The 18673-nt window shown below is 45.7% G+C and overlaps 1 protein-coding gene across 4 annotated transcripts in view; it reads right to left on the bottom strand.

The window, feature by feature from the left end:
• CALN1 (calneuron 1) overlaps window positions 1-18673 on the bottom strand; it is a 660470-nt gene that overhangs the window by 240491 nt on the left and 401306 nt on the right. For all 4 annotated transcript variants that reach the window (XM_025379137.1, XM_025379134.1, XM_025379136.1 and 1 more), the window contains one exon: window positions 9501-9613. In XM_025379137.1, coding sequence (XP_025234922.1) covers window positions 9501-9613 — 113 coding nt within the window. The remainder of the gene's footprint in view (window positions 1-9500; window positions 9614-18673) is intronic.

Genomic DNA, 18673 nt, shown 5'->3' with positions numbered 1-18673 from the left:
TTGCCCCCTTTTTTATTTTTTATTTTTTTAGATGGAGTTTCACTCTGTTGCCCAGGCTGGAGTACAGTGGCTTGGTCTCGGCTCACTGCAGCCTCCGTCCCCCGGGCTCCAGCAATTCCTCTGCGTCAGCCTCCCAGGTAGCTGGAACTACAGGTGCGCGCCACCATGCCCAGCTAATTTTTGTATTTTTAGTAGAGACAGGGTTTCACCATGTTGGCCAGGCTGGTCTCAAACTCCTGACCTCAGGTGATCCGCCCACCTCAGACTCCCAAAGTGCTGGGATCACAGGTGTGAGCCACTGCACCCAACTGAGTTTGCCTATTTTATCTTGCTCTTGACAACTTTTGAGGATTACATGATTTAGTTTACATTCTGAGAAGACAACTGTTAACCAATCCCTATTTTAATTAACACTTCTAAGATTTCTGGTGAGGTCAAGCTGTTTTAATGTTTATTTCAAATGTCTATCAGTTGTCTATTTCTCTTTATCCCACTTACTGTCAAGAGGTTTCACATCGCTTTAGAAATGTTTTGTACATGTGCTTTATTCTATAAACTGCCATATTTATGCCAGTTTGTTAGCTTTTTTGTTTGTTTGCTTTTTGAGGGTCTCACTCTGTTGTCTAGTCTGGAGTGCAGTGGCATGATCGTGGCTCCCTGTAGCCTCATCCTCCCAGGCTAAATTGATGCTCCCACCTCAGCCTCCCCAGTAGCTGGGACTACAGGCATGCAGCACCATGTCTGGCTAATTTTTGTATTTGTTTGTAGAGTCAGGGTCTTGCTTTGTGACCCAGGCTGGTCTCAAACTCCTGGGCTGAAGCGATCCTCCGCCTCAGCCTCCCAAAGTGCTGGGATTACAGGCGTGAGACACTGCGTCCAGCCTTTGTTATCTTTTTAAATATTCTTATAATTTAATAGTATAAGTTAGTAGTATTATTTGATTCTTGCATTGCTTCCAATGCTTAGAAAGTTATTTCTTACTTAGAAATTAGCTACACATTGATAGGTAATTTCTCTACCTTTTCAAAACAGTTTAAAATGATCGTGTTAAATAGACTGAAGATCAGTTACACTTATGAATAAGGATAAGTAAAAGAAACACCCAAATTACCAAACCTAGAAGGAAGCCAGGGTCAGAACCAGATCAGTAAACCTAACTCACTGCCCTGTCCTAAATGTCAGGCTCATTAAAATGCTGTAACTAAGTGGCTCTCAAACTCAAGTGAGCGTGGACATCACCCGGAGGGTTTATAGAAACAGACTGCTGGGCCACAGGCCTGGAGTTTCTGATTCAACAGGTCAGTATTGAATACTGAATTCAATAGGTGGGGCCCAGGAGTTTCCACCTTTTTTTTTTTTTTTTTGAGACAGGATCTTACTCTGTTGCCCAGGCTGGAGTGAAGTGGTGCAATCATGGCTCACTGCAGCCTCAACTGCCTGGATTCTGGCAATTTCCTCGCCTCAGCCTCCAGAATAACTGGAACTACAGGCATGTGCCACCACGCCAGGCTAATTTTTTTAGTATTATTTGTAGAGATGGAGTTTCACTATGTCGCCCATACTGGTCTTGAATCCCTGTGCTCAAGAGAGCTTCCCACCTCGGCCTCCTAAAGTGCTGGGATTATAGGTGTGAGCCACTTGCCAGGACGGAATTCCCATTTCTAACAAGGTCCAGGTATTACTAATGTTGCTGGTCCAGGAACCACACTTTGAGAACCACTGTTGGCATGAATGTTTTCCATATTCCATTTTTCCACAGTTGGTAAGATCCCTGTGGGGACTGAAGGCTTGCTGTCAGTCTAGCAGGCCTTGATATGGGCAGCACTGCTGAAAACTATTAAGGTTCCATGAGATCATTAAGAATGGAAGAGAGGCCGGGCATGGTAGCTCATGCCTGTAATCCCAGCGCTTTGGGAGGCTGAGGTGGGCAGATCACCTGAGGTCAGGAGTTCCAGACCAGCGTGGCCAACAAGGTGAAACCCCATCTCTAATAAAAACACAAAAATCAGCTGGGCATGGTGGTGGGTGCCTTTAATCCCAGCTACTTGGGAGGTTGAGGCAGGAGAATTGCTTGAACCCGGGAGGTGGAGGTTGCAGTGAGCTGAGATTGTACCCCTGCACTCCAGCCTGGGCAACAGAGTGAGGCTCCGTCTCAAACAAACACAAAAAAAGTCACTGTCAGTGGTTGGATATATTTCCTTCCAGTCTTTTTACGCATAACAGATTTGGAGTCACATTGTATTGTAGCTTTTAGCTTTTTGTATGTAACATTTCCTTCACATGTCACAACCATGAAATGCAAACGCTCTCAACTGTCCATGGGTCAAGAATTTTATTTATTTTATTATTATTTTTTGAGACAGAATCTTCCTTTGTTGACCAGGCAGGAGTGCAGTGGCATGATTATAGCTCACAGCAGCCTCAACGCCCTGGCCTCAGGCATTCCTCCTGCCTCAGCCTCCCGAGTAGCTGAAACTACAGGTGTGTACCACCACGCCTGGCTAATTTTTAAATTTTTTGTACAGAAGGCGTGTTGCTCATTGCCTAGGCTGCTCTCAAACTCCTGCCTTGGCCTCCTAAAGGGCTAGGATTATAGGCATGAGCCACTGTGCCTGGCCTAAAGTCAATAATTTTTAAACCAAACCACCTGCCCATCTCTGCCATCACCCTGGGACCAGCTTATAAAATGTCCCAGACAAAGGCCTGGGCCCTGGGCTGGGAAGAACTAGGTTTTGGATCAGAACCTGAGACAGAGATCAAGATTCTTGGACCAGGCTGGGCACGGTGGCTCATGCCTGTAATCCCAACACTTTGGGAGGCCAAGATGAGTGGATCACTTGAGGCCAGGAGCTTGAGACCAGCCTGGCCAAAGTGGCAAAACCCCATGTTTACTAAAATTACGAAAAAAAAAAAAATAGCTGGGTATGGTGGTACGTACCTGTAGTCTCAGCTACTTGGGAGGCCGAAGCATGAGAATCACTTGAACCTGGGAGGTGGAGGCTGCAGTGGGCTGAGATGGTGCCACTGCACTCCAGCCTGGGCAATAGAGGGAGACTCTGTCTCAAAAATTTAAAAAAAAAAAAAAAAAAAAAAAAAAAAGTCCAGGACCAAAGCAGAAATGGAAAGCCACAGGAGACTTGTGACCACAGCAAGAACTGGAATAGAGAGAGAAAAGGTAAAGCCTTTCCGGAAAAGGTTTCTGGGGAGCAGATGCAGGCGTTTTACTACACCTGCTGCATACTCTCCCACCAGATGAGTGAGGATTGGACAGCAGCAGACCCGTGATTGATAACCAGGGAGGGGCAAAGCAAGTCAGCGTGGCAAACAGACTTTGATCCCTACCAAATCGAGGGGAGTGCCCTATGCACTATTAGGCTAGGGTAATTTACAATGTCTTGCACATTGCACACAGCTGTGGGATAAGCAAGCTATTCTAAAGACCAGCTTGCAGAATGGCTCGCTGGACTTCGTGTGTGCTCGGGAGTATTGCCCAAAAGTCCTGAGCATGCAGAAAGACCAGGGAGCTATTACGGGCTTCTTGTCTCCCGACCTTTAGCCCCGGACTCATTCCAACACGACCAGCACCATCCAATGAGCAGATCTACTGGCTCACCAACTATGAATGTTTCATTTCTTAAAATAGAAACTCTAAATTAGTGAAGTCTTCATGAATAAGGTTTGATTGTGAATAAGATAAAAATGTGAGCAAAGGAACCCAGTTTTACATGAGATGTTTTCGGCATCACTCTGGCCAAGGTGTTCTTGAACCTCATGGTGGCAAAAGTAAGACATGCAAACAGCTCGGCTTTCCTCACCAAATGTAGGACTCATTTCTCTGTTTCTGCGGAGGGAAAAGAGTGTAACGGAAGTGTTGGCTGGCCCCTGGGACCGGCAGACCTGTTTAATCTCCCATGATCCTTTCATGTATGCTCGCTACAGCTTGCTGTCTGCAAACTCGCGGCAGAACACTGTTGCACGGGGCTTGAGGTCAAGGAGGAGAAAATGAAAAAGGCTGCTGGGGTGAATTCATGAAAACACGGTGATAAAATAGCAGAGCTCTTTCCTCTGCCACTTGGGGACATCTACTGTATCATAAGCCTCTTATTCTTGGATACAAGTAGGCACATGATGTGTGATGTAAATAAATAGTGGAAAAGCAGGGACCCTGAGGACCACACTTGACTTCTCGGCAGTTGCAATTAACCTGCAGCATTGAGCAGGAAGGCCACCCCCTAGTCCCGAGTCTCAGCCCCGCTCTGTCCCTTCTTCCCCTCCTCTCTGCCATTCCCGTATACCATATCCTAAGGCTGACTCCAAACACAGCTTCACCTTTCCTCAGCAAATATATCACTGCAGTAACAGCAAACACACAGATGCTTGATGGACAGAGACTAAGGACACAATCACAGCTTTACAAATTATGCACAGGAAAGTGGTTCTGAACAGGCTGGCAAGAGTCTCATACCTAGAGGGCTGAGCGTATCCCGGGAGGACTAGAGACCCTGGGGCATGACTCTCAGACCATCCTCCCTGGGAAGGAAGCTGCATTCGTAGCCAACTGTATTCCCCCTTCACTGATAACCAATTTCCTGAAAAGAGCCAGGGGCTCATAAATTTGTGACTAGTGCCAACCAATAAACAGTTGTTTTTGCTGAATCCCATTTGATTTTATTCTACCCTTGGCAGTATAGGCTAGAACGCCAGTAAGGAAAGCACTGAAAAAAATTTAATTAATTAATTAATTTATGTATGTATGTATTTATTTTTGAGACAGGATCTTGCTCTGTCACCCAGGCTGGAGTGACTGCTCGATCTCAGCTCACTGCAACCTCCACCTCCCAGGATCAGACAATTCTCATGCTTCAGCCTCCTGAGTAGCTGGGATTACAGGTGCTTGCCACCACATCCAGCTAATTTTTTTTTTCTTTTGTATTTTTTTCAGTAGAGATGAGGTTTCACCATGTTGGCCAGGCTGGTCTCAAACTCCTGGCCTCAAGTGATCCGCCCATCTCGGCCTCCCTAAGTGCTGGGATTACAGGCATAAGCCACTCTGTCCGACCTGGAAAAAGGATTTCATTAGGAAAAGGCACCTAGTGCTTGATAGGATTGCTTCTCAGTGATACAGAGAATAGCCTTGGTTATAGGTTTCCTCTAAGATAGGAAGAAACCAAAGCCTGGGGAAAATGGAAGGCTTGGGGCAGCAATGGCAGATCAGAAGTTGAAGTCCAATGACAGAATCTTTACCCTTTGTGGTAGCTGACCTCCACAGTGATCCACAACAGCTCCTGACTCCTGACATTCACCAGGAGGCTGTTCTCTCCCACACTGAATAGGGATGACCTGTGTAACCAAGACAATATTGTAGAAATGATGGTGTTCAACTTCCATAGCTAGGGCATCAAAGATATCATTGATCTTGCCTAGCACTGTCCTGGATCACTGGCTTTGAGGGAAACTGGCTGCCATGTCAGGAGGACACTCAAGCAGCACTGTGGTGAGGTCCGTGTAGTAGGGACCTGAGAGCTCCTATCAACCACCAGCATTACCTTGCCAGCCAGGTGAGTGAGCCACCAGGAAGCACATCTTCTAGTCCAGTCAAGCCCACGACTGGTCACAGCTCCAGCCAGCATCTTGGCTGCAACTGAATTAGAGACTCTGAGCTAGAACCACCCAGTTTAGCCAGCTTTTCAAATTCCCAACCCACAGAAACTAAGTGAGATAGGAAATATTTAGTGTTATTTTCTGTCCCTAGATTTTGGTGTAATGTATTATGCAGCCATAGATCACAGATATATACCCTTCCAGAGGTAGTCTCATGTCTGTTTCCATGGGAAACTGACTTTGTTACGGAGGGGAAGCCTTGCTAGAGTCTAAGATCAATATCTTCTGCCTGGATATCTGGAGGTGAAAAGCTACCTTTCTTATTTATTTATTTATTTTTGAGACAGAGTCTCACTCTGTCACCCAGGATGGAGTCCAGTGGCACAGCCACAGCTCGCTGCAGCCTCAAACTCCTGGCCTCAAGCGATCCTCCTGCCTCAGCTCCAGAGTAGCTGGGACTACAGGTGCATACCACCATGCCCAACTAATTTTTCAACTTGCTTGTAGAGACAGGGTCTCACCGTGTTGGGGAAGCAACTTTTCTGCTTCTTTTCTTGTACATTATCTTCAATCACTTCAAGGAAGGAAACACACACATGTATATATATGTGCACACACACAGGCACACACTCAGCTTTCTTCTAAACCTGAAAAACCGCTCAAGCACTGGGAACCTGAACTCTTTTCCAGAAACAAGCCAATGCTGTAGACGTTTTAAATACCATCTTTTCACGCTGTCTCTGAAGGGGCAGGCAGTCACAGGGGGAAAAGGGGGAGGCTGATTACTGAGAATTGATGGATGTTTTTGTTCTCGCTTGCTAGTCGTAAAATTCTGAGCTGGGTGAGCACCAGCAGGAGAGGAAAGCCACAGCCACTAAGTCTGTGCCTTCCAGCATTGATTTAAATATTTCAAGATGGAATTTTCCCCTTTTACTCTCCTTTCTCCAACCTGTCTTTTCACCCTTAGTGTGGAAGAAAATCTTGAGTAAGATAAAAACACGGAGACTTTGTGAGCATTATAGCATGTCTGAATTAAGCTACAGGCAGTCCATATATTGTAAGAGAAATATTTGCTTGCAGTGCACATGCTCTACTGTGATGAACCTGGAAGACAAGAGGCCTCTGCTTAAGTGTAGATTAAGTAGCCATAGCTCCTTCCCATCCAGATGAGGGCCAGAAAGAAGAATGCTTAGAGCTTACAAGCCCTTAGAACATTCTCCTAGGCTGGAGTGGGCCCTAAGGATGGAGGTAAAGAGTAGAAAGCATTCAGGGGCTCAGGTGCCATGGCTCACTCCTGTAAACTCAGCATTTTAGGAGGCAAGGCAGGAGGATCGCTTGAGGCTATGAGTTTGAGACCAGCCTGGGCAACATAGCAAGATGCCATCTCTACCAAAAAACACACAAAAAATAGCAGGGTATGGTGACTTGCACCTGTGGTTCCAGCCACTTGGAAGGCTGAAGTGGGAGGATCACTTGAGCCCAGGAGTTCAAGGCTACAGTGAGCTATGGTTGCATCATTATACTCCAGCCTGGGTGACGGGATGAGACCCTGTCTTTAAAATACACAAAAGACAAACACACAAAAAGGCATTCAGGACAACAGATGGAGAATGAGAGAACGAAGGAGAAAGACCCAGGGGAGAAGCAACTCGCCAAGGCCCATCAGAGTAAACCTCCATGGGCCAAACGATGGCCAGGTGGGAAACGATGTTCCTTCATCTTCTGAACTCTGGGTCATTTCCTGTTTCCACCAGGCGGACTCTACCTGTCTGTCCTTGCAAGTGTCAAGTCATAACTGAAGGTTCCATGAGCACTGCAATATTCTTCTTGCATGGTGAGTCAGGTCCTGGAGATCTTCTGGATCCTAACATCAGTTCAGGGAGATGGCGTTTTCCTATCGGCAGTGGGGACTTCAAGAGCCCCTGTCTCACTCTCCCCTGACCCTGGATGTCCTCTCGGACCATGTCCCGTCTCTCTGCTCATCCTCATTTATGCGCTTTCCCTCGGTGAGCTCATCCTTGCCTACAATTTTACCTACCAGCTCTCATGAATCTCAATCCGGTGTTCATAGACTGATTTCAGCTGTGCATAGACTTCCTCCCTTTGCTTGGCCACTTGACCCTCACCTTCCACTCAGCACGTTCAATTGAGGATTCAACCCTATAAGACTTCTTTGTTGCTCCATGATCTGACCCCTGCCAATAACAGCAAGTTGGGAACTTTGGAGTCAGCCTCACCTCTTCCCTTTCTTCAGGCCCTAAATCCATTCTGCCAGTGGGTCCTGAGGTCTTGCCCTTCAAATGGTATCTTAGTCGTGGTCGATGACTTCCCATGCCCACCCCTTTTCAAACTCTCATCACAGCAGGCCTGGAATGCCCTCTTTTCTTTCTTTGCATTTAATTCCACCCATATTTCAAGGTTCAAAGCAAGTGTCACATTCCCTAAATTCTTTTCTGACCCTTCAAGACCTTTCCTCCTTTCTTGCCCTTCCATTCATCTATTGAAACAAATAGTTATTGATGGCTTGCTGTGTACAGCATGCACTGAGTGAGCTACAACTCTGAAGCCCTGTGCTTCAAGGAGTTACAGTCTAGTGACCATCACACTAATTAATCACTTGTTTGTTTTCCCTTTCTTAATTGTGTTTCCCTAGCCAAATTATTATTTTTGTTTGTTTGAGATAGGGTCTTGCTCTGTTGCCCAGGCTAGAGTGCAGTGGTGTGATCATAGCTCACTGTAGCTTTGAACTCCTGGGCTCAAGCCATCTTCCTGCCTCAGCCTCAAGACTAGATGGGACTACAGGCATGCATCATCACATATGGTTAATTTTTAAAATTGCTTGTAGAGGCAGGATCTTGCTATGTTGCCCAGCCTGGTCTTGAACTCCTGGCCTCAAGCGATCCTCCTGCCTCAGCCTCCCAAAGTGCTGGAACTACAGGCATGACCCACCAAATTCAGCTTCCCCAGTCAAATTCTTAAATAGCTAGGTCTGAGTCTCAAATGCCTTTTGTAAAACCCACAAAGACTGACAGATTATAGCATACATAAGTTCTTACTAAATACTTGTTGGTTCTATGCAATATGGGTACCTGAAAAAGACTAGAAAGACATGTCAACTGCAACCCTTAGCTAGGTTAGAGAAATCTCTCAGCGAAGGGAAAAAACAGTATCAAGAAATTTTCAAAAAACCATGCTGTGTCTGAATGGCGTTTTACGTGTCTAACCAGTAATTTAATTTAATTTGACAGACAACTTACTTGATTCAAATTTTTTAAAATAATGATTGATAACCCACTCCCTAAATTTTATAATCATAAAATAATTGTCACATTTTAAGAGTAGAGAAGTAATATAAAAATGATTTCATTATACTTTAATAATTAGAATGTTAGATGTTTGGAATTTCCTAAGAGATTTTACAAGATAGAAATAGGAGCTAACTGAGAAGCACTGAATACACATTCTTAGACAAAACCATGCTCTCTCATTAAGTACAAGGATATTGATAGGATCCAAATGTACCAGGCAACCATGCCGTTCTCTCAGCAAAGATATCCCAGAACTGGGGTCAAAGACAGAACCGGTTCAGATAATATCCGTGTGCCCCTTTGCAGTGTCCCCAGGAAAAAGACTTTTGTGAATGAGCAGTAGAATAACTTCACTTTTCCCAAATGAAAAAAAAAAAAATCCTATGAGAAAAAAATGGGAAGATATTTCACTCCTCCAAACCCTAAAAAAGTAATAGTTTTGATTCTTTGTTCGGGAACATATGTCGCTCAGCCCAGAAGAGATCTTCATGTGCCAAACAGCAGCTCAAGAATTCAGAGGCAAAAGTTACTCTCAGACATGTTTACTGTCAAACTCAGTCTGAAAAAGAAAACAAAAAAATTCTTACTCACCTGCCAGAATATGCTGTCTATCGTGTTTCCAAGAAAACCATCGCGACCTTCTGAAGACACCAGTTTGGGGCCAAGGATGGTCATGAATTCATCAAAATCCACCTGGCCATCCCCTGCAAGGAGAAGATGTAAATATGAGTTGCAAACAAGCTGAACTTGACCTACTGTCCCCGAGGCAACAAACACCTCTATGCTTTTCTTCTTGGCGTGACCTCAGTCAGTGAAGAAGAGCTGGTAACCTTACTTAAAACTGTTCAATGTTCTTCAGTGACTGAAAGTACCACAAAAAACTGGCAATTATTAGTACATCCACGTATTCCTAAACATTTGACGGTATTTCTAGCTAAATGTCCAACCACCACTTCCCACTTAACACAGCTATACCTCACCCCTACTTCTCCTTTTACTCTGAATTGCCCAGTTGGACATGATGGAAGTGGCAGTTTCACCCCATCTCTTCTACCATCCTTGTCACCTACATATACATTTACTCATCAAGCCTTCTTGATTCTACCTCTTAAGTATCTGTGGCTGCTGTATCTTCCTCATTACTCAATGGCTAGTTCTCTTTTCAACAACGAAGGTGAGAAAATCCTTCCAAGAATTAATGTTCGTAGCTACAATTCTGTTATGAGCAGCATGGCTTTTACACTCTTACCTTCACAGCCTCTTCTATGCAGTTCTCAGTTTAATTCCCCCAAACCAAATCTGATCATGCTTTCCACATTCGAACAAACTTTTTTTTTTGTTTTTTGAGATGGTGTCTTGCTCTGTTGCCCAGGCTGGAGTGCAGTGGTGCAATCTCGGCTCACTGCAACCTCCACCTTCCAGGTTCAAGCGATTCTCATGCCTCAGCCTCTTGAGTAGCTGCGATTACAGGAGCGAGCCACTAAGCCCAACTAATTATTGTATTTTTAGTAGAAGATGGGGTTTCACCATGTTGCCCAGGCTGGCCTCTAACTCCTGACCTCAAGTGATCCACCTGCCTTGGCCTCCCAAAGTGCTGAGATTACAGGCATGAGCCACTGCACCTGGCCTGAACAGCTCCTTTGATTGAAAATAGGGATACCACCTCAGCATAGCGTTCAAGCCTCACTATCTCTTTTGCATCCATTTGTCCCCAACCTTTGCATAAGATGCAAGTTCCTTCACACCTCTGCGTGCATGTGTATGCTGGTCCCCCCGTCCGAGATGCTTTCCCTCACTTGTCTATCTGGTGAATATCTCTTTCTCTAAGACAGAGCTGAAATGCCATGTTCTCTTTTTGTTTTATTCCTGATCTCATTAGGCAGAACTGGTCAAACTTTTTTTCTCTCTCTCCTACTAACTCCATGTGTACCTACTGTAGAATTTAAAACCATGTAACCCGGCCAGGCGCGGTGGCTCATGCCTGTAATCCCAGCACTTTGGAAGGCCGAGGTGGGTGGATCACCTGAGGTCAGGAGTTCGAGACCAGCCTGACCAACATGGTGAAATCCTGTCTCTACTAAAAGTGCAAAATTAGCTGGGTGTGGTGGCCCACAACTGTAATCCCAGCTACTTGGGAGGCTGAGGCAGGAGAATCGCTTGAATCTGGGAGGCGGAGGTTGCAGTGAGCCAAGATCGCATCACTGCACTCCAGCCTGGGCAACAAGAGCGAGACTCCATCTCAAAAAATAATAAGAAGAAAACAATACAATAAAAGAAAACCTTATATCCCAGTCACTGATTTGCATGCCTATCTCACAAGTGAAAGATTGTGAGTTCTGCAAGGTCAAGGACTTGGTCTGAAACATCTTTGTATATGGAACACCAAAGCAGGCCTTCAGTATGTACTTGTACAATGAATGAATGATGTCTCTTGCTCGCTCTTTCTTTGTTCAATTCAGCATCTGTTGGATCTTTCATGCTAGAGCTGACAGTAACCAGAAGGTGGACTTGAGCCAACTCAACAGACAAAAGCGAACCTGCAAGGCATTATTGGATCCTCCAGGAGTCATCAGTGTAGCATTCTGCACCCTTAGAACTGCTCAAAAGGGCAACTCCATCAAAAGTTCACCACATCCCTATCTTGGCTGCAGCCAGCACAGACAGCCAGGTGTCTGCACACAAGAGTTTGCCCGAATGCCCACACATAAATCAATGCCCTCTCAGAGTGCATTCACCTTCAAAGAATATTCATTCAAAACCTATTTCACCATGCCAAGCAGATGTGAGCATCAAGATGCCAATAATTCAGAACAGATTGTCCAGGAACAGATCCCAGCAGAGGTCAAACTTCCTAAAGGATTAGGGAGGCGTGGCAAGTCAATGGGAAAGGGAGGATTTAACCACCAAGTGATGAGGGGCCCTCAGTGGCCTCTGGACAAGAAATCGATTTACCTCATCATTCAACAAGATACTTCTAAAATTTCACTCTTGCTGATAATCATAAGAAAGCGAATTCAAGCAACAATGAGTTACCATCTTGCCTTCAAAATTAGCAAATACTTCCAAAAGCACACTAGTCGACGCTGCCAGAAATACCAAGAGATCACCTCTATAATGCATTCCTGGTATATTTGTCCCAGGTATAGACAGGAAGTACCAATCAAGATCCTGTAAAGTGCTGTTTCCTTTGGATCTAACAACTCACCTAAAAAAATAGAGGGGGGCTGGGTGAGGTGGCTCACGCCTGTAATCCCAGCACTTTGGGAGGCCGAGGTGGGCAGATCATTAGGTCAGGAGTTCAAGACCAGCCTGGCCAACATGGTGAAACGCTGTCTCTACTAAAAATACAAAAATTAGCTGGGCCTAGTGGCAGGCGACTGTAATCCCAGCTATTTGGGAGGCTGAGGCAAGAGAATCGCTGAACCCGGGAGGCAGAAGTTACAGTGAGCCGAGATAAGACCACCGCACTCCCACCTGGGCGACAGAGCAAGACTCCGTCTGGGGAAAAAAAAATAGAGAGGGGGGTCTTGCTATGTTGCCCAGGCTGGTCTTGATCTCCTGGGTTCAAGTGATCCTCCTTCCTCAGCCTCCCAAAGTGCTGGGATTACAGGCATGAGCCACCATACCTGACCTTAATAACTTCATTTTTAAAGAAAAAACAAAACAACATTATCTCGAATACAGAACAAGATATTTGCCTACAGATAGATACTCAACCAGTGTTTGTAAAAGTGAAAAGTAGAAAGCTAGAGGGAAAAGAGAATGGCCCAGTCTACTAGAATTTGACACCTCTGAAAGCTAACTCCATGTGGCTCCACGTCTTGGATAGACATGCTTGTTACACACATGCAGGAACTCTCTGCTCAGCCCAAATCACCTCCCCTGGTTATAGATGGGGCCGGATGACCAGTCTCAGACTAAATTATGCATTCTCAAGAGAGACAGTATCACCAACAATGGGGTTAAAATGGATTCTTAGGGAACAAAATAACATTAGCCAATGTTAGATATTACAAAGGCTTGTGGCTCTCCTAGGGCACAGTACATAATACACAGTGTATCTGTACAAAATTTCAAGGGGGTGGGACAACTGGAAAAATGCCTATCTGAAAAGGCTCTTGGGTGGTGCTTATTTAAAGAAAGAAGAGGAAGGTTAAGAAGCACTGGACTAGCAGATGCCCCAAGTACTGTGGTTCTTTTTCCTAGGTACTCCCTCTGGAATGCGGGTCTATCAGCAGTGGGCGTCATCCCACTATCTGCACCCACAGTGAGGTCCACCTGTTCATACAGGCTTAGAAGCTCAAGGACGTGGATCTAAATTTTTGCAAAGACGTCATGAGGGCCAGATGCAGTGGCTCATGCCTGTAATCCCAGCGCTTTGGGAAGTTGAGGAGGGTGGATCACTTAAGGCCAGGAGTTTGAGACCAGCTTGGGCAACATGGTGAAACCCCATCTCTACTAAAAATACAAAAATTAGCCAGGTGTGGTGGTAGGCACCTGTAGTCCCAGCTACGTGGGATGCAGAGGCAGAAGAATCGCTTGAGCCTGGGAGGCGGGGGTTGCATTGAGCCAAGATGGCACCACTGCACTCCAGCCTGGGTGACAGAGTGAGACCCTGTCTCAAAACAAAACAAAAAAACAACAAAAAACAAATAAACAAACAAAAAAACACATGAGACCTGATCTAAGATATGTCCGCCGGGCTACTTAAGCTCCTGACCATGATATAACGGGCACCTTTCCCTCCCACTTGGGAATCTCACAGTTTACAGGATGTGGCAAAACCCATGCTTGCCAGCACCAGGAGAATGAGGCCGTCTTTGAACACTGCACCTTCAAGGTAGGAGGAGAAGCGAGACCACCCACCTCTCTGAAACCTTGCCTCAGGGTGCAGGGAGCGCAGCAGTTTGGAACTGGTGCATTTCACAGGTCCACATGGAGCTCTGTACCAAATCATCACAGCACCAGGCAGAGCTCACAGATGGTGCACTTGGCTGGGAACTACAGACCAAAAGCTGACAAGCAGAAACGATGCTTCTGAAACACATCCTGGTCCTGGCAAAGGGAGCAGCTCATTTGCTATTCCAAATTGTTGGCCAGAGAAGAAGCGACGGGGAAGGGCACTTAGGATCCTACGGGCAGGGCTAACTATGGCGTGGAGTACACGTGACTTGGCAGAAGAGGTCCAGATCATGGAAGTATTTGCTTCCAGTCATTTAGGAGAGGACATTTGGAATCCCAGATTGGTCGATACGTGTTTTTTGCTTGTGATACTGTGATTTATAATAAGAAATGCATATTGGCCAGTCACAGTGGCTCATGCCTGTAATCCCAACACTTTGGGAGGCCGAGACGGGTGGGTCACTTGAGGTCAGGAGTTTGAGACCAGCCTGGTCAACATGGTGAAACCCCGTGTCTACTAAAAATACAAAAATTAGCTGGGTGTGGTGGTGCACACCTGTCATCCCAGCTACTCAGGAGGCTGAGGCAGGAGAATCGCTTGAGTCTGGGAGGTGGAGGTTGCAGCGAGCTGAGGTCATGCCACTGGCCTCCAGCCCGGGTGAAAGAGCAACACTCCATCTCAAATACATACATATAGATAGACAGACAGATAATAGATATAGATATAGAAATCTTTGTCTCTGTTTCCTGGTACACAGTTCATAAAACACTTATAATTCTGTAAGTGATAGGGGTGCAAGGAGCATCTTTTGTTCTAATATTTGGTCTTTGACCCCAGTTCCTGGCCAGAACTCCTAAATGCTTTGGAACTTCCTGGGTGACAGGAATGTCTTTTGTTCTAATGAAGCACTTCTTGGTGGGCTTCCAGTGGGAGATAATCACCAGAAACACCAAACCATGATTAGAACCTTGGAAATTTCAGCCCCATCTCCCCAACCTCCAGAGAGGAAAGATGAGCTGAAGATTGGGTTAATAATCAATCATGCCTACACGATGAAACCTCCATATAAAGGTCCCTAATGTATGAGGTTCAGAGAGTTTTCAGGTTGGTGAACACACAGAGATGCTGGGAGGATGGTGCTCCCAGAGAGGGTATGGAAGCTCCATGTACCACTCCTATTACCTTATGCCTCTCTGGCTTTCTCTGAGTTGTATTCTTTTCTAATAAATGGGTAATAATCAGTAAAGTGCTTTCCTGAATTCTGTGAACTGCTCCACTAAATGAATGAACCCAAGGAGGAAACCTGTGATTTGTGGTCAGAAGCACAGGAGGCCACGTGGACTTTGAAATGGTGTCCTAAGTGGGAGCAATCTTGTGGGACTGAGCCCTTGACCCGAGGGACCTAATGTAAATGGCAATTGTCTAAACAGGTGCTCCTCAAATAATGCTAACTTCAGGTAGATAGTAACAGATAGTAACAGAATTCAATTTAATTGTAGGACATCCAGTCCAGTGTTTGCAGATAACTGGGGAATTGCTTGGTGAGGGAGAAAAACCCACACTTTGGTCTATTTGGTCTTGAGCATGAGAGTATCGGGAAAACAGTCTTCTTTTCTTATACAATCTCTTTGTTACTCAATGAGGAAACGGGGGTTTCTCCAGGCCCACGGTTGGAGGACTAATCAGGGTAGGTCTCCCGTATCTCTAGCTGTCTCCTAATAGTTCTCAGCTCTGGTTCCTAAGTATGTAAGGACACAGCACATTTTCTGCAGACCTTCAGTAAATGAAGACTCTTCCTTCTAATCCACAATTCTGTGCCAACCCTACTGGTAAACATGAAGTTTCTATTCCGATTTAGACTATGGAAATGACCTCTTTAGCAGATTTTAATTTAACAGACAAACAGGGCTGGGAATATGCCCCAAAAGTTATCAGCATTGTACCCAGAAGTCTGATCTGTATGCCCCCACAACCCCAGTCTCAGGGGAACGGAGACAAGTAGAATCTCAGAGGTAGGTTTTACACTAAGTCCCTAAAAACCATTCCCAAGCTGCCAGGCTGAAGCAAGGTCCAGGAAACCTGATAATCATAATACTATCTAACATTTACTGGGCACACACAATACAGTGGACATGGTTTTTTAAAATACCCACATATGATTTTTTTTTTTTTTTTAGAGACAGGGTCTTGCTCTGCCACCTAGGCTGGAGGGCAGTGGCGCCATCATAGCTCACTGCAGCCCCAAACTCCTGGGCTCAAGCGATCCTCCTGCCTCAGGTTATGGAGCACCTGGAACTACAAGAGCATGCCAACACTCTTGGCCAATCTTTTAAAATTTTTTCAGAGACGAGGTCTTGCTATGTTGCCCAGGCTGGCCTCAAGCAATCTACCTGCCACAGCCTCCCAAAGTGCTGGGACCTCTGCTAACTCATTTACATCTTCCTGTTGCCCATTTGACAAATGAGAAAACTGAGGCCCAAAGAGGTTCAGTAGCTTGCAGAAACTTACGCAGGGAGTAGAGCCGAGATTCCAGCCCCAGCAGTCTGCCTGTGCTTTTTATGGCCTTTCAAAAGGTCACTCATTGACATGGTCTGTCTGGATCACTGTCTCCTGATCCCGGCTTTTCTTACCAAGGGAGTGCTACGGCACCAGGTACACAGAGTCAAACTGAAATCTAAATGGCTCCCTGTGGTCTAGCTCTTGCATCTCAGGTCAGCCACCAGAGGCCATTCTTCATCATTTCAGAGAGTGATAATAAGTAATAGGAACCACTTATTTAATACTTGCTATGTGCCAGGCACTGAGCTCAGGGCTTTACATGTATTACCTTGTTTAATTCCATGCCAACACTATAAATAGGTTCTCCCCTTCCACATTTTATCAATGAGAAAACTTAGAAAAGAAGAGGTTAAAAATAACTATATCAAAGCCATGCAGCTACCATGAGGCAGAGTGGGGGCTCAGCTCAGAACCATAATTGCTTTGTTTTTTGTTTTTCTAGAGACAGGATCTCACTCTCTCACTCAGAAGTGCAGTGGTGCAGTCATAGCTCACTGCAGCTTTGAACTCCTGGGTTCGAGTGATCCTCCCACCTCAGGCTCACAAGTAGTTAGGACCACCATTATTTGCCACCAAGCCTGGCTAATTTTTCATTTTTATTTATTTATTTATTTTTGAGACAGACTCTCACTCTGTCATCCAGGCTGGAGTGCAATGGCACGATCTCAGCTGACCACAACCTCCACCTTCCGGGTTCAAGTGATTCTCCTCCCTCAGCCTCCCGAGTAGTTGGGATTACAGGCACCCGCCACCATGGCCGGCTCATTTTTATATTTTTAGTAGAGATGGGGTTTCACCACGTTGCCAGGCTGGTCTCAAACTCCTGACCTCAGGTGATCCGCCTGCCTTGGCCTCCCAAAGTGCTGGGATTACAAGCGTGAGCCACTGCACCCGGCTCCTGACTAATTTTTAATTTTTTTGTAGAGACAGGGTCTCACTATGTTGCCCAGGCTAGACTTGAACTCCTGGCCTTAAGTGATCCTCCCACCTCAGCTTCCCAAAGCACTGGGATTACGAGCATGATCCACTGCACCCGACCAGAACCCTGGTATTAACCCCAATATTGTACTGCCTTCCCTTGACATCAGAGACCCCAGCTCTTGGTCCTGGCATAGGATCACAGGATCTCAAGCTCTTTTCAAAGCTTGAGAGTTATAGTGTGTTTTCCTATCTGGGCGTTTAGGAAGGAAGTTAGTGGGAAATTGGGATAGATGGCTATCAAGGGCTTTAATGCAAATGGCAATTGTCTAAACAGATGCTCCTCAAATCTCCTCTTTGACTGCAGTCAGGATCTTAGTAATTCTCTACGGGTGCTCCATTGTCAGGGAGGGGATTCAGGTCTTTCACATAGAACCCTGCACACGTCTGAAACCTCCTCCACCAGAAAAGAACTGGTCTGATGAACAAAACCTGTCCAGGCCCTGCAGGGTCCCATCAAACTGCCATTACAGAATCACATAACCCCAAAAGACAAAGGTAACCCTCTTCCCAGATCTGCAATCTTCCATGGAATTCAGGAGGTTCTAAATGCAAAAACTTTGATTAACTTCTTTTATGACTCTTGAACGAGCAAGTAGCTGCAGAAAGAAAGAATGTAATTCACTCCGACCAGGCCTCATTTTCCCTTCTCCAGCTTCCAAATATCATGATCCACTTAGCAAGAAGCACAGAAAGCTAACCTGCCAAGGACTGCGTCTCGTGGTTTCCCACTGCTATGTGAGTCAAAGTAATGAACTTGAACTAGGGCAGGAAGCTGCAGGAGTGCCAGGACTGTACAACATTCATTAAGACCAACCAGGCGAAATTCTCACAAGGAGGTAAAATAATCCTAAAAAAAAATCACTGCAAAATAAAAGGGAAGAGAGGAATATACAGGAAAAATCGGTGGGCTTCAAAGGGTAACAAGGAGACAAGAAAAAATGTCTATCTGAGACTCCATTCAAATTAGTTGACTAAATCCCCAAAGCATAAGGCACAGCTTAGCTTCCAGGGGCTTGCAATCCATTACCCAAGGCAGAATCAAGGGAGTGCTGTAATTGACCTCAAAGCATTGTGCTAAGGCAGGACAAAGTCAGGAACGCAGGGTCCAGAGAGGTCACTCTCCACGGTTTTGCAGTGAGCCTTTAAAAGAGGGAAGGATTCTAATGAACTGCAAAGGGAGATGAGCTGAGTGGCCTGAGCAAGGGTGAGGATGCTAGGAAGGAGGGAAGGTGACCGATCACCCTTCAAGCTGGATAGAGGATCCCCATAGGAAGACAGCAGGATCAGCTGGGCCCAGAAGGTTAAGGCAGGCTGAGGGGCT

This window comes from Theropithecus gelada, chromosome 3 (genome assembly GCF_003255815.1).
Source record: "Theropithecus gelada isolate Dixy chromosome 3, Tgel_1.0, whole genome shotgun sequence".
Taxonomy (NCBI): domain Eukaryota; kingdom Metazoa; phylum Chordata; class Mammalia; order Primates; family Cercopithecidae; genus Theropithecus; species Theropithecus gelada.
Note: the sequence above shows the minus strand (reverse complement) of the source record. Positions and strands in the feature narration are given on the sequence as shown.